The 13,587-nt window shown below is 34.7% G+C and overlaps 1 protein-coding gene across 3 annotated transcripts; it reads left to right on the top strand.

The window, feature by feature from the left end:
- The first annotated feature begins 5,898 nt into the window (after positions 1-5,898).
- LOC114392284 (probable inactive leucine-rich repeat receptor-like protein kinase At3g03770) lies at positions 5,899-12,794 on the top strand. 3 transcript variants are annotated; one of them, XM_028353351.1, is made up of 8 exons: positions 5,899-6,355; positions 6,847-8,279; positions 9,297-9,430; positions 10,219-10,459; positions 10,733-10,935; positions 11,075-11,127; positions 11,308-11,416; positions 12,293-12,794. In XM_028353351.1, exons 2-8 carry the CDS (start codon positions 6,947-6,949, stop codon positions 12,572-12,574), a joined length of 2,355 nt encoding a protein of 784 aa, XP_028209152.1. In that variant the 5' UTR covers positions 5,899-6,355; positions 6,847-6,946; the 3' UTR covers positions 12,575-12,794. The 3 variants fall into 3 exon arrangements, with proteins under 3 accessions (XP_028209152.1, XP_028209154.1, XP_028209153.1); XM_028353353.1 differs by lacking the exon at positions 5,899-6,355 and adding an exon at positions 6,403-6,643; XM_028353352.1 differs by lacking the exon at positions 5,899-6,355 and having other exon boundaries at positions 6,670-8,279.
- Positions 12,795-13,587: the final 793 nt, after the last annotated feature.

The following is a 13,587-nucleotide window of genomic DNA, read 5'->3' as shown; positions in this document are numbered from 1 at the left end:
CTAAACTTTCATTTGTCCTAAATAACTTATTGTTTGTTCCTTCCATTACTAAAAATATTATAAGTGTTAGTCAATTCTACAAAGACAATGATGTTTTTTTTTTAAAATTTCTCTCATTGTTTCTTCTTGTTAAATCATAGGATTCTAAACAAGTTCTACTCAAAGAAGTTGTGGGAAAAGATGGTCTCTATCAGTTCCCTCAATTACTTGTTTCTATGTCTCAGTCCAAGAGGTATTCAAATGTTTTTTATTCTGTTTCTTCCAATAAAAATGTTGTAAATAGCCTTGTAGTTAATACAATCACTTGTATTTTTTTTTCTTTTGCTACTTAGCATTCTAAACTTGGTCACCCTAGTGTTGATGCTATGAAAATTGTATTTCGACTTTGTAATATACCAAATATCAATAAAAATTATTTGCTCAAGAACAAATCTGACACTCTAGAAACTTTTAAACTCTTTAAAACTATGGTTTTAAATCAGTTTAATTCTTCTATTAAGGTTGTTTAGTCTGATTGGGGAAAAGAGTTCAGACCCTTTACCAAGTTCTTAAGTGATCATGGAATTCAACACATACTTACTTGTTCCCATACTCACCATCACAATGGTGTAGTAGAGCGCAAGCACAAGCATATTGTTGAATTGGGTCTCATATTGCTTTCTCAAGCTAAGCTACCTCTCCACTATTGGGATCATACCTTTGTTTCCAACATCTATTTAATCAAAAAATTTCCTTCCTCAGTGTCATTTTTGGGTTATTCTCCTTCTCACAAAGGCTACAAGTGCTTTGCTGCTAATGAAAGACTATACATCTCCAAAGATGTCATTTTTAATGAGCTAATTTTCCCTTACCCAACTTTGTTTCCTAAGCCATCATTAATCACCTCTAATGTTCTTGACAGTACACCTACCTTTACTATTTTGTCCAATAATCAGCCTTTTCTTGCATCCAATCCTACACCACAACCTTTCATCCCAAATCATACCTATGTTTCATCTAGTTAATCTTAACATTTGCCATCCTCCTCAGTTGTTCCTTTTGAATAGAATGATTCTCTATCTGTCCAACTTAATAACAACCCAAATACCAATCAGAATTCTCTTGTTATACCTTTTTCCATTGACCCTACTTCAGAAAGACCTCTTAATACTCACCCAATATGCACTCATGCTAAATCAAGGATTGTTAAACCTAGAATAAATCCTTCTTGGCATACAACTATGTAAGCAGAATATGATGCTCTCATTAAAAATGGAACATGGACTTTTAGTTAATCTTCTATCATCCATAACTGTTATTGGTTACAAGTGGCATTTTAGGGTAAAAGAAAATCCAAATGGTTTTGTCAATAAGTACAAAGCCAGGCTGGTTGAAAAAGGGTTTCATCAACAATTAGGGTTTGATTACAAAGAGACCTTCTCTCCTGTAATCAAACCTGTAATTGTTAGCTCATTCTTTCTCTTGTCATTTCTCACAAATGGCCTCTTCAACAATTAGATGTTAACAATGCCTTTCTCAATGGTATCCTTGAAGAAGAAGTGTATATGTCTCAACCTCCTAGGTTTATTTCCTCAAACAAACATCATGTGTGCAGATTACACAAAGCCATCCATGGCCTAAAGTAGGCACCTAAAACATGGTTTGATGAACTCATGGCTACTCTTTTTAGCCTCAAATTTTCTTCTAGCAAATATGATCCATCACTATTTGTATATAATGAAAAAAGGTCTATTGTCTACATCTTGGTCTATGTAGATGGCATTTTTCTTACTAGTAACAACATCAAGGTAATTCACTCCCTTGTATCTCAATTGAATTCTGTGTTTTCTCTCAAAGATCTGGGTGACTTAGATCATTTCTTGGGAATTGAAGTTCAAAAACAAAAAGATAGATCACTCATTCTCAATTAGTCTAAGTAAATTAGAGATCTCTTGGCTAAGACTAATTAATCCTATCTCTTCTCCTATGGTTGGAGGGTGCAAATTGACTAAGCTTGGCTTTGAAGATTTTATTGATCCTTCCTTGTACAAGTCCATAGTTCAGGCCTTGCAGTATGCTACCATAACAAGACCAGAAATTAGCTTTTCTATCAATAAGGTGTCTTAATTCATGTCTAAGCCTTATGAGCAACATTAGCAAGTTGTAAAGAGAATTTTGAGGTATCTTAAGGGTACTATGACGTAGTTCCATGTGGAGCTTGTAAGCCTTGTATCTTCTTCATCAATGGAGTCCTTTGCTTCTTGAAGTTCAATGACAGCAGAATGAAGAAGGAAGAAAGATGATTGGAGACGCCACTTCAAGGAGAAGATGAGTCAAGAAGAAGCTCACCATCATGGGAAGCCATGGATAAGAGCTTGAAGGTAAGAGAAAATGAGTGGAGGAAGGAGAGGAGGAGCACGAAATTTTATGCCTCAAATGAGGTCTGAACTTTGAAGTGTAATTCTCAAGTGATCAAAGTTCAAAAAATGCACACACATGACCTCTATTTATAGCCTAAGTGTAACACATAATTGGAGGCAAAATTCAAATTTCACTTGAATTTGAAATTGAATTTGTGGATCCAAATTTTGGAGCCAAAATTTCACTAATTATGATTAGTGAATTTTAGCTATGGTTCAGCCCACTAATCCAAGATCAAGTTCAGGATTTTCCACTAAGGGTGCTTAGGTGTCATGAGACATGTAAAACATGAAGGACATGCACAAAGTGTGACTATATGATGTGACAATGGGGTGTAGCAAGCAAATGCTCACCTCCCCCTCTAAAATTTAATTGGATTGGACTTCTCTCAATTCAATTAAATTTATTTCCCAACACACACATCAAATATTCACTTAATGCATGTGAAATTACAAAACTACCCCTATTACAAAAACTAGTCTAGGTGTCCTAAAATACAAGGGCTAAAAAATCCTACATTTCTAGGGTACCCTACCTACAATATGAAGCTCTAAATACAAGGCCCAAAAATAATGAAACCTTAATCTAATATGTACAAAGATAAGTGGACTCATACTTAGCCCATGGACCTGAAATCTATCCTAAGGCTCATGAGAACCCTAGGGTCTTCTCTTGCATCTCTAGCCCAATCTTCTTGGAATCTTCTATCCAATGCCCTTGGGGGTAGGATTGCATCATACTATTTCTTGGGGATTACACTTTCAAGCTATCTCTCTTCAGCATCCCTTTTCTCTTCATGCATACTGTGATGTTGATTGGGCTTCTGACCCTAATGATAGAAGGTCAACTTCTGGTGCTGCTATATTTCTTGGCCCTAATCTCATCTCTTGGTGATCTAAAAAACAATCAGTTGTGGCAAGATCTAGCACTGAGGCTAAGTACATAAGTATGGCTCTTAGTGCAACATAAGTAACTTGGATTCAGTCTCTTCTTTTTGAACTTCAAGTTACTCATACCACTCTTTTTATTCTGTGTGACAATACCAGCATTGCCTCTTTGGCTCATAACCCTATTCTTCACTCTAGAACCAAGCACATGGAGTTGGATTTATTTTTTGTCAGAGAGAAGGTTCTAACTAAACAACCTAATGTTGTTCATGTTCCTGCAGTTGATCAACTAACTAATATCTTGACTAAGGCTTTATCTTCTTCTTCATTTCTTATGTTTAGGTCCAAACTCAAAGTAGTTGAAAGACTTTCTTCCAACCCCTCTTGAGCTTATGGGGGAGTATAGGAGTATTCATTACTCGATGTGTATTTTTATTTTTTTTGGTTGTTATTCTAACTTCTCTAGTTAGTAGTTAGTTAGCTATAGTTAGTTGTTTAGTCTGTTAGTGTTGACAACTTTGTGATAGTTAGTTAGTTATTGTTAGTTGTTTAGTCTGTTAATGCTGACACTAACTCTAGTTAGTTGATAATTATGATAGTCGGTCGTTATCCAACTATATAATCACCTTTGTAATTTGTTTTTAGTTGGGTTGGATAATAATAGTTTCTCAATCTCAATTTTCCTCTCTCTTCTCCCATTCTAATGCAATTGGTTGGCTAATAATTTAATCAAAGCCTTGTACATACAACTTAATAAAGAAATAGGTCTATAATTAGTAATCTTTTGATGATTTTCTTTCCTTGGGATCAACACAATGAAAGAACTATTTGTCCCACGTGGTAATCTCCCATGTGCATGGAAATCAACCACAAAAGAACATAAATCAGCTTTGACCACCTCCAAAAACTCCTTTATGAATCCAAAATTGTATTTGGGCCCGTCTTTTTAAGTTCTCACAACCCCAAACAACACTCTCCTCCTCCAAAAAAGGTCATCAATCCAGAAACAATTGCCTCATCTAGTTTCTCCTAAAATCTAAACCCTTCACATTCCCCATCATACCTTGTCTCTTCTAGAAATGTTTTTGGGAAGAAACCCCTCATAGCTAACTCCATACTATCAACCTCCTGATAAACTTCCCCATCAACATCCAATTGTAAAATTTCATTTCGTCTTCTTCTTTGAAGCATGGTCCTATGAAAGAACTTTGAATTGGCATCCCCCACCCTTAACCAATTTTGCCTAGACCTTTGCCACAACTCGTTGCACCTCATACTAGATCATCTATATAACTGGGCCACAATCTCTCTCCCAGCCTCTATTTCATTAGCTTCCAAGTCCACTAACTCCCCTTTCACATCCCAACTTTTCTTCAACACCTTTATTTTGTCCTCCAATCGACCCACATTCACATTACACCACTCCTTCAATTTATATTTCAACCCCTTTAATTTTTCTTTCAATTTAAATGCGCTCCGCCCCTCAACCTCCATAGGCGACCATTATGACTTAAGAAACTCTTTATACCCATCCCCTTGGCCCCAAGAATTTAGTATTTCGAAGGGTTTAGGACCCCAATTTAATTTGTATTCCTTTAAAACAAAACGGGCAATGATCAGACTAACCTTGTTTCAAACCCCATTGTGTACATCGAGGCCAAGTTTCTAGCCATGATTCGGAGACCAAAAATCTATCTAATCTACTCATCGTCGAACCATCATCTCTGTACAACGTGTACTTTCACCCAATCAAAGGCAAATCATACACTTTTGATCCCTCATTGTTTAGATATTAGAGAGAACAAAATCGTAACTGAACTATGTCTGCATGTATGTCAACATGCGTGCTGCCATCTCATTGACACATATCATCCACTGTCAACTCAACAAAAATCAGTTAAATGTTTAACTACAAATCCATAGAGGACAAAATCACTCTATTACTTAATTTGAGCAATTGGAAATCAGATGACTAAAATTGCACAATTGCAATATGTGATACCAAAAGTGTTAAGCCATTATAAAAGTAAAATCAGTTTAATGATAGGATTCTAATTAAAAGGCCGGCTCATTGATTCGTCCACTAACAGAGTTAGAAATGAGTAAGCAATTGTTACGAAAGAAAGAAAAAAAAAAAAAAAGAGACGAAAAAGGCGCCAAAAGAAGCAGATACATATAAAATGAAGGGGCCATGCATAAAAGTTGAAGTGAGATAAGACTAAAAAAAATGCGAAAGCTTACGTTGCAGTACTCTCAGCCAAAGCCAGATTAGAAAATTACAAAAAATACGAAACTTATATGGAGTTTTTCACGTTCTTTTCTCGTTAGAATTAAAGTTTCATCACGGTAATGTATGCTGAGTATTAATATTTAATGCAAACTTTTTAATTTAAGCGAATTAGTAGTAAAGCAAAACTTCAATTTAGATTAAATAATAACAAAAGAAGAAAATTGTCTAACAAAGTGCATGCAATTACAAACTGTGTTGTTTCAACCAAATCTCACATGGCATGTTAAACTAACATAGTTGAGGAATAAAGTGTCATATGCCTTCTCTGACTGCAGAGAATCTTTTCTTTTGCTTTTCTTTATGAAGATAGGGCTTCCCTTTAGGACTCTTCCATAACAAAAGAGAAGAAAAAATGGATGAAAAATTTCTACCTTCATTTATTAATGAACTGTTTTTGTTTGTGAAATAGTGCAGAGCAAGGTTTTAAATATTGGTCATCATCACGTTGCAGTTTCGTTGCGATTGTTGATATCGCGGCAAATTAGGACAAATGTGGCCGAGGTCCCAGTTGTGATCATGGACAGTTAAAAAAAAATCTTGATGTTGCAACCGCAGACCGTTCTTGGTGCAGAGTGTGAGTTTTGGCACTTTCATTTTGCTTTCTCGACCCGTGCCACCTGTTTGTCTTGGTGTGTGAAGAGAAAAAGGTGACACCTGGAAAAAAACGGTTTCTCTGTGGGTCAGCAAGTTTTGGAGATTTGCTATTGATGAGTTTCTGAATGTATGGCAGAAGAAATTTTGATTTCATTCAATTGGGTCCACTGTGCAAGTTCTCAAGGTGCCTAAAGACTCATGCTTTTTTTTCTTCTTTTTTTTTCTTTTGTTTACTTTGTTGTGTGTTTGTTTGACTTATTTGTTCTTCAGATTTTGAATTTGGCTGAAAAAAATGAAATGTAATGAAAAGATTTTCAGATTTTTCCACCTAGATTGAGTTCATAGCTGGTTATGGAGGACTCATTGGGAGTTTTTGGTGATTTTGAATGAAGCAACGAATGTACACATTGCATTCTAAACACTGCTACGCTAATAATAATACTCGTCGATTTGTTTATTTACTGAGTTAGGGGTAAACTTTTTCTAATGTTAAGTTATATCATATTCATATCTAAACCTTTTTTAGTGGTTCTACCTTTTCTTAAGTGGTTGAAGAAATTTGGCTCTGAATAACACAGAATATTTAGTTTATTCGCACTCAGGATTATAATACACCATTCTTTCAATTCAATATATTCTTGCCACTTTCTTATGAATGCCTTACTGGAATTGCAGAGAATCTGCTTGTGGATGTGAAGGAGAACCAAACTTCAGTTCTGAACAAGATTGTAATCTAGAGCACGTTCTAATATAACAAAACCTCCCTTGTCTTATAATGGGAAATAGGCTCTATCTTTCAGTGTTTCTGGTTTTTGTAACAGTTTTACTTTCAATCTTTCATACAGAGCAACTGCAATCCTCTGACTCTAAAACCCTTCTAAGAATTCAACAGCAATTGAACTTTCCACCAGTTTTAAGCAGCTGGAACAAAAACACAGACTTTTGCAGCACAGATTCAACATCTTCTCTTACTGTTGTGTGCTATGAAGGCACCATAACTCAGCTGCACATAGTTGGTGAAACAAGAGCTCTACTCCTCCCTAGAAATTTCTCAATAGATTCCTTTGTCAGAACACTGGTTAGGCTTCCAAGTTTGAAAGTCCTCACTTTGGTTTCTCTTGGCATATGGGGTCCATTGCCGGGTAAGATTGCTCATCTGTCATCACTCGAAATAGTCAATGTGAGTTCAAATTTTCTGTATGGTTCCATCCCTTTACAGTTCTCATTACTGTCACATCTCCAAACACTCATTCTAGATGACAACATGTTTTCTGGCCACCTTCCTGAATGGCTGGATTCCTTTCCAGCCCTGACTGTGCTGAGTTTGAAAAACAACTTGTTCAACAGCTCCCTCCCAGATTCGCTAAATAGCTTGGAGAATCTGAGGATTCTTTCACTTTCTCATAACCATTTTTATGGACCGGTGCCTGATTTGGGCCGTTTGGCAAATCTTCAAGTGCTGGAATTGGATGATAATGCTTTTGGACCTCGGTTTCCACAGCTTGGTGACAAATTGGTTACTATAGTACTAAGAAACAATAAGTTCAGGTCTAGTATCCCTGATGAAGTGAGTTCATATTATCAACTTGAGAAACTTGACATCTCAGCAAACACATTTGTTGGCCCATTCCAGCTAGCACTGTTATCACTTCCTTCTATTACTTATGTGAACATTTCTGGAAACAAATTAACAGGAATGCTTTTTGAGAATCTGTCCTGCAATCCTGGACTTGAAGCAGTGGATTTATCCTCAAATCTTTTGACTGGGAGCTTACCAAAATGTTTAATGTCAAATTCCAATGACAGGACTGTCTTGTATGCTAGAAATTGTCTAGAGACAAATCAAAATCAGCATGCACTGCCCTTTTGCCACACTGAAGCCATAGCTGTGGGAATTGTGCCTGAGGGAAAGAAGCACAAACGAGTATCTAAGGAAGTTCTCTCCATTGGGATAGTATGTGGAACTTTTGGAGGAGTAGCAATTGTTGCACTGCTTTTCTTTATTATCAGAAGAGAAAGTGTCAAAAGCAAAATCAAGAATCCTCCAACAAAATTAATATCAGAGAATGCAGCTTCTGGATACACCTCTAAGTTAATCTCTGATGCAAGTAACTCCCTCACTCCTCACCCTGAAATGCACATGCCCTCTAACTAACTAACTTATACAATTTATGCATTTCTCAACTTGGAGAGTATTTTGAAAAAACTCACAAGCAAGTCTTTCTTAATTGGTGTGATGAATTATTGAACTCTGCAGTCTTGGCTATATAGCCTATTACCATGAGGAATAGGATTTTTGTGTAGCCAAAAATACTGAAGTTATATTATCACCATAGAAAATAGCTATACTTGAATTGTATTTATAAGTGCTAAAAACTATGTTATCTGTACGAAATTTGGTAATTTAACTTTAGATGCTTGAGTTTTGCTCAATTCTCCCCGTATTGGAAATATAAAATTGCATCCTGTCTTTATCTTTGTTTGGCATCCCTGAGCTTTTGATAAAAAAAAAATGATATTTTGCATCTGAAATCTACTGGTAATAATTATTGGAAGATTGGGATGATAAGAATTAAGAAGAAAGCCTAAGGAATATTCATTGATTTTTGACAATTATACCCCTTGACATTTCTTATTGTGCATAACGTTTACACCAACCTCCTTGTGGGGTACATGGTGTAATGTTTTTCAAACAATTAAGGAGGTTAATATAATGTATAAGGGATGTCAATGTGATGTTTTTCAAACATTTAAGAGGATTAGTGTAGGGGTACTAAAAGGAGGAGTATTCACGTAATCTCAAGAAGTGTCAGTGTAATTTACTCTTAATTTTTTTTTTTTGTTGAAATGTATTGATTAGTTGAACATAGGATAAAGTTAAACTCTAATTATGAATAGAAAACGCTAGCTCCCAGTAAACTATATGTACTACTAGGACTTCATAAACAGATGTTTAATTGCATGCCAAGTTATCAGAATATTACAGTAATATCAATGAAACGCCACAATGGTGGCATTAATTTCTTGAGAATATGATATAGAAGAATCAAATTTGATTCAAAAATTCCTTTCTATCCTTCCATATTAAAGATAGATGACAACCATTTATTTTCCCTATACTAAAGGGTATATATCTCAAACAATGAAGTTCGGAACAGTTGGTCTGCCTCCTTATCGAGTTTTCTCACTAGAAGAGATTGTAGCAGCTACAAACAACTTTGACTCAGCTTCTTTTATGGGTGAAGGTTCTCAGGGAAAGGTATGCTACTTGTTTTAAGTTAATGTCTATATTTATTATAGAGGATTATTTCCTTTGAACCATAAGCTTTAGTAAATGTGCTCTTGCACTACTTGTTTTGATGAATTAAGCCCAGATGAAAGAAGGGATTCTTCAGTCCACACAGTTTTGTAATTTGGTTGTTTGAATTATTTTGTCATAGGAAAATACAAATTGTTGATAAAGTGCTTATAACATGAAATTCAAAGATCAAAATGATTAAGAGGGCATTTGGAAGAACTTTCACAGAGCTTTTTTGAGCTTCTCTTATCAATTATTGTATGAACTCCTAAATTTAAAATTGAAGATGTGTGGTTAAGCTTATGATAATGGCTTATGGCCCTTCTATAAATTCCTTCTTGCTCATCAAAATAAGTTTATTGAATTAAGCTCTTATGATATAAGTTCTCATGGAAAAAAGCTTTTATAATTATATAAGGACTTAAATAAGCTATTTTCCCAAGCGTGCAATAAGTCCAGAGACAATTGGAAAGGTACAACAGAGGTGTTATGCCATATTAAAGAATTAATCTGTCTGTAAGTTTAAAATGTTATGACACATTACTTTTTCTATTACAAATATGCTATGGCTAATACATGCTGATCAGTTGATGTCATATATGATAATATACCATGCCTACCAGCCTGCATAAGGTAAGTACTTTATCCATGCAGCCATGGTTCAACTACATCACCATTTTATCTCTTTAACACTTGTTTGATTTGTGCTTGTTCTTAGAATTGTCTTTTTTATTTCTTATGTGCTTCAGATGCACAGAGGTCAACTAAAGGATGGTTTACTTGTTGCCATTAGAAGTGTAAAAATGAACAGAAGCTACAGCACTCAAGATTTCATGCATAACATAGAGCAGATATCGAAGTACAGGCATCGTCATTTAGTCAGTGTTCTTGGACACTGCTTTGAATGTTATTTGGATGATTCAAGTGTCAGCAGCATATTTGTTGTCTTTGAGTATGTACCAAATGGCACTCTCAAGAGCTGGATCTCAGGTGATTCTCAAAAACTATTTTCTCAGATAGGAGTGTGAAAATGGTATTATTCTAACAATAATTAGAAAAGAATGGATATTGAAATTTCTCTTGATGAAATTCTATTAGTAAAATCTTTCTCTATATATCACTTTCATGAAGTTCTAACTTTGTATCTTGTGAGCCAATAGCAATAAGCGTTTTCTTTGTTAAACCAGTCATTTCAGTCACAACATAAGATTGAAACAATAATTCCATTTCTTATATCCTCCACTTTAACATGTTATGTGACAGATGGACACTATAGAAAATCCCTGACATGGATGCAACGCATAGAAGCTACAATTGGAGTAGCAAAGGGCATCCAATTTTTGCATACAGGGATTGTCCCTGGTGTATATTCAAACAATCTCAAAATAACAGATGTTTTACTTGACCAAAATTTTGTTGCGAAAATCAGCAGTTATGACCTGCCTCTGTTATCTTACACGAGAAAGGTATGGACAAAATAATTATGAATGATAATGTGTTCTTTTCTGAGAAAAAGGAAATCATGTTTTACTTGTAAGTTTGGTCTCTTTTGTTTTGCTTGATAGAATGACTTCAGTTAGTATTCACCCTTGCTTATCCTTTCAGGTTGGGCAAGTTAATCCTTCAAGTGGATGCAGAAGTCCTAGCATTAAGAAAAGGTGCTTGATGGAAATTTAACTTGGTTTTGAGCAACATGCACGTGCACTCAGTTAATGAAAAAGAGGACTGATTTTGCTATAATTTTACATAACATATGCACGGAAAAGTTTATATTTGTGATTCCGATTACGAAAATAATTATGAAAGATGTTCACTGAAAGCATGATGTGATTTTGCAGAGTAAAACATGAAGACAAGTCTGATGTATATGATTTTGGAGTAATACTGCTGGAGCTCATTCTAGGAAGGACAATAAAGTCAAGGAATGTGGACACTTTAAAGGATCTGGTAATGAAGGAGATTCTTCTTTATTCAATATTTTCCAATATTATTTTCCTTTTTAGCCCTTCAATTAATTATTCAAAATTAGAGAACTTTGGTATATATGATCCGCACATCCAGGTAAGTACTAATCCGATGCTCAAGTCAGAGTACTTTGAAACAACCATCAAACTGAAAGTAGTTGATTTCCAGATAATTTTCTAGATCAATGGCGTATTTTGTTTCACAAATTATATTTATTTAATTTTCTGTTTTACTAGATTTTTCTCTAAATCACCTGCCTGCTATATGCTGCTACACAAATCTAAGACTTATAAGTAAGCATACTGTTGGTATGGATTTATTATGTTTGAATACATTAGCTCACTTTATTAATCAAATGCAAGAAGAGAGAAAATGAAATCAAACAAATCAGGGAGGAAAGTTTAGGATATAAATTAGCTATGGATGAATAAGACTTTTAGAATAAGCAAATTCAGACTTACATTCACAAGCCCAAAGTGTATCATAGTAAATGATTCATTTCATCATTTGCAACATTGTAGCAGGTTCCATTAACAATATCATTTTAATATTGCTGAACAAATCTATGTATGTTTGCAGTTAGCATGAACTTGTTATATTTGAATACATTATATTACGGAAAAGATTATCAAATGTGTGTGTGTGTGTGTGCATATAAATCTTCACATACAAGAAGCTGAAAATTAAAGATATAAATTAACTATGGATGGACAAAGCTTTTGGAATGAGTAGACTTTTCTGACTTAAGTTCACATGCTCATAGGGTATCAAAGTAAATTATTACTTTGCTAGATAATAGTAGATTTCATTAACTTGCAATTTTATGACTTTGCTTTCACTGATTGAATCATGTGGCAGTTGCAAGCAAGCATAACAACTAATGGTGAAGCTAGGAGGAGCATTATAGATCCAGCAGTTCGCAAGGCGTGCTTGGATCAATCATTGAAGACAATGATGGAGATTTGTGTGAGATGCCTAGTCAAAGAGCAAGCAGAGAGGCCATCCATAGAGGATGTTTTGTGGAATTTGCAGTTTGCAGCTCAAGTCCAAGATGCATGGAGAGGGGACTCTCAAAGTAGTAGTAGTAGTGACGGTTCTCCCATCTCACCTTTAGCATCTCGACCATTGAACTTCCATTAGTGTCAATACAAGGGTTTTCACTTTTTGGTTTTGATATATATGCCTGTAAGGCTAATGTTCAGTTGTTTACATAATGTGAGTTTTTTTTTTATCCGTGAATTGAACACGGTATCAAGACACTCACACACCCTATTTAACTAAGTGAACTAGACTCCCTTGGTTACAAAATGTGAGTTTCCAATTTACAGCATCATAATAGTATAAGACTATAAGTTCTTGTAACATTTTTCCCTAAAATACCTGAGCCTGAGAAAAAAAAATACTGATAGTGGTGACTTGGTGCTTACACCATGTAACTTAAGGTAATGAAATCACTTTCATGTAACTTTTAGTGCAAGTGACACAGGAGAATGGTCAAACTAACTAAGAGAAAAAGAAAAAAAAAATCATCAAATTCATCCTTATAAAAATTTTACCCTCTCCTAAATGTAAAAAAAAAAATGTAATTTCTCAAATATTAAAAATCATACTAAGTAGTTTTCTAAATATTATTAAAGAATCCTTCAAAATGGTCCTTGAATTTTACTAAAATACATCAATATAAGGATTAAAGTAATGGATATTCGATATTTAAGAAATTAATCATATAGTTTTATTACTTTAAAGACTAGTCTAGAAACATGATAATACTTGAGGGATGAAATTAGTCATTTATTATAATAAAAAAATCAACAATATTAAAATAATTGTGTCATGATTCATGAATGTTATAAGGGTCCATATGATTGGCACAACCAAGAGGATTTGGTTTATCCAAATTACGTACTCTGCAACTAATCCAAAACAATCTTACTATGAACTTTATTTATTAAAACTATATCGACAGCAAAGGCCTCCCAAAAGGAGGGTACACAAGAAGGAATAGGAGAAACATGGAGAATCATGGCTGAAGTTGTATAGTGAAAGAAAGAAAAAAGAAGGACACTTTTTGGGTAGTTAGAAATTAAAGAACCCTAGTCTCTGGAACACCAAGAATCATTCTTGTCCTTAGTATTTCTTCTTCCCTAACCAGA

This window comes from Glycine soja, chromosome 17, assembly GCF_004193775.1.
Source record: "Glycine soja cultivar W05 chromosome 17, ASM419377v2, whole genome shotgun sequence".
NCBI classification, from domain to species: domain Eukaryota; kingdom Viridiplantae; phylum Streptophyta; class Magnoliopsida; order Fabales; family Fabaceae; genus Glycine; species Glycine soja.
The sequence above is the reverse complement of the archived record's forward strand: the minus strand, read 5'-3'. Positions and strand labels throughout refer to the sequence as shown.

What these genes read in the sequence shown, in the direction of transcription:
- LOC114392284 (XM_028353351.1), top strand. Translation starts at nt 6,947, where the DNA reads ATGGGAAATAGGCTCTATCTTTCAGTGTTTCTGGTTTTTGTAACAGTT. An exon ending in GTGAAGGTTCTCAGGGAAAG is followed by an intron (nt 9,431 to 10,218) that starts GTATGCTACTTG and finishes TATGTGCTTCAG; the next exon opens with ATGCACAGAGGTCAACTAAA. An exon ending in TGTTATCTTACACGAGAAAG is followed by an intron (nt 10,936 to 11,074) that starts GTATGGACAAAA and finishes TTATCCTTTCAG; the next exon opens with GTTGGGCAAGTTAATCCTTC.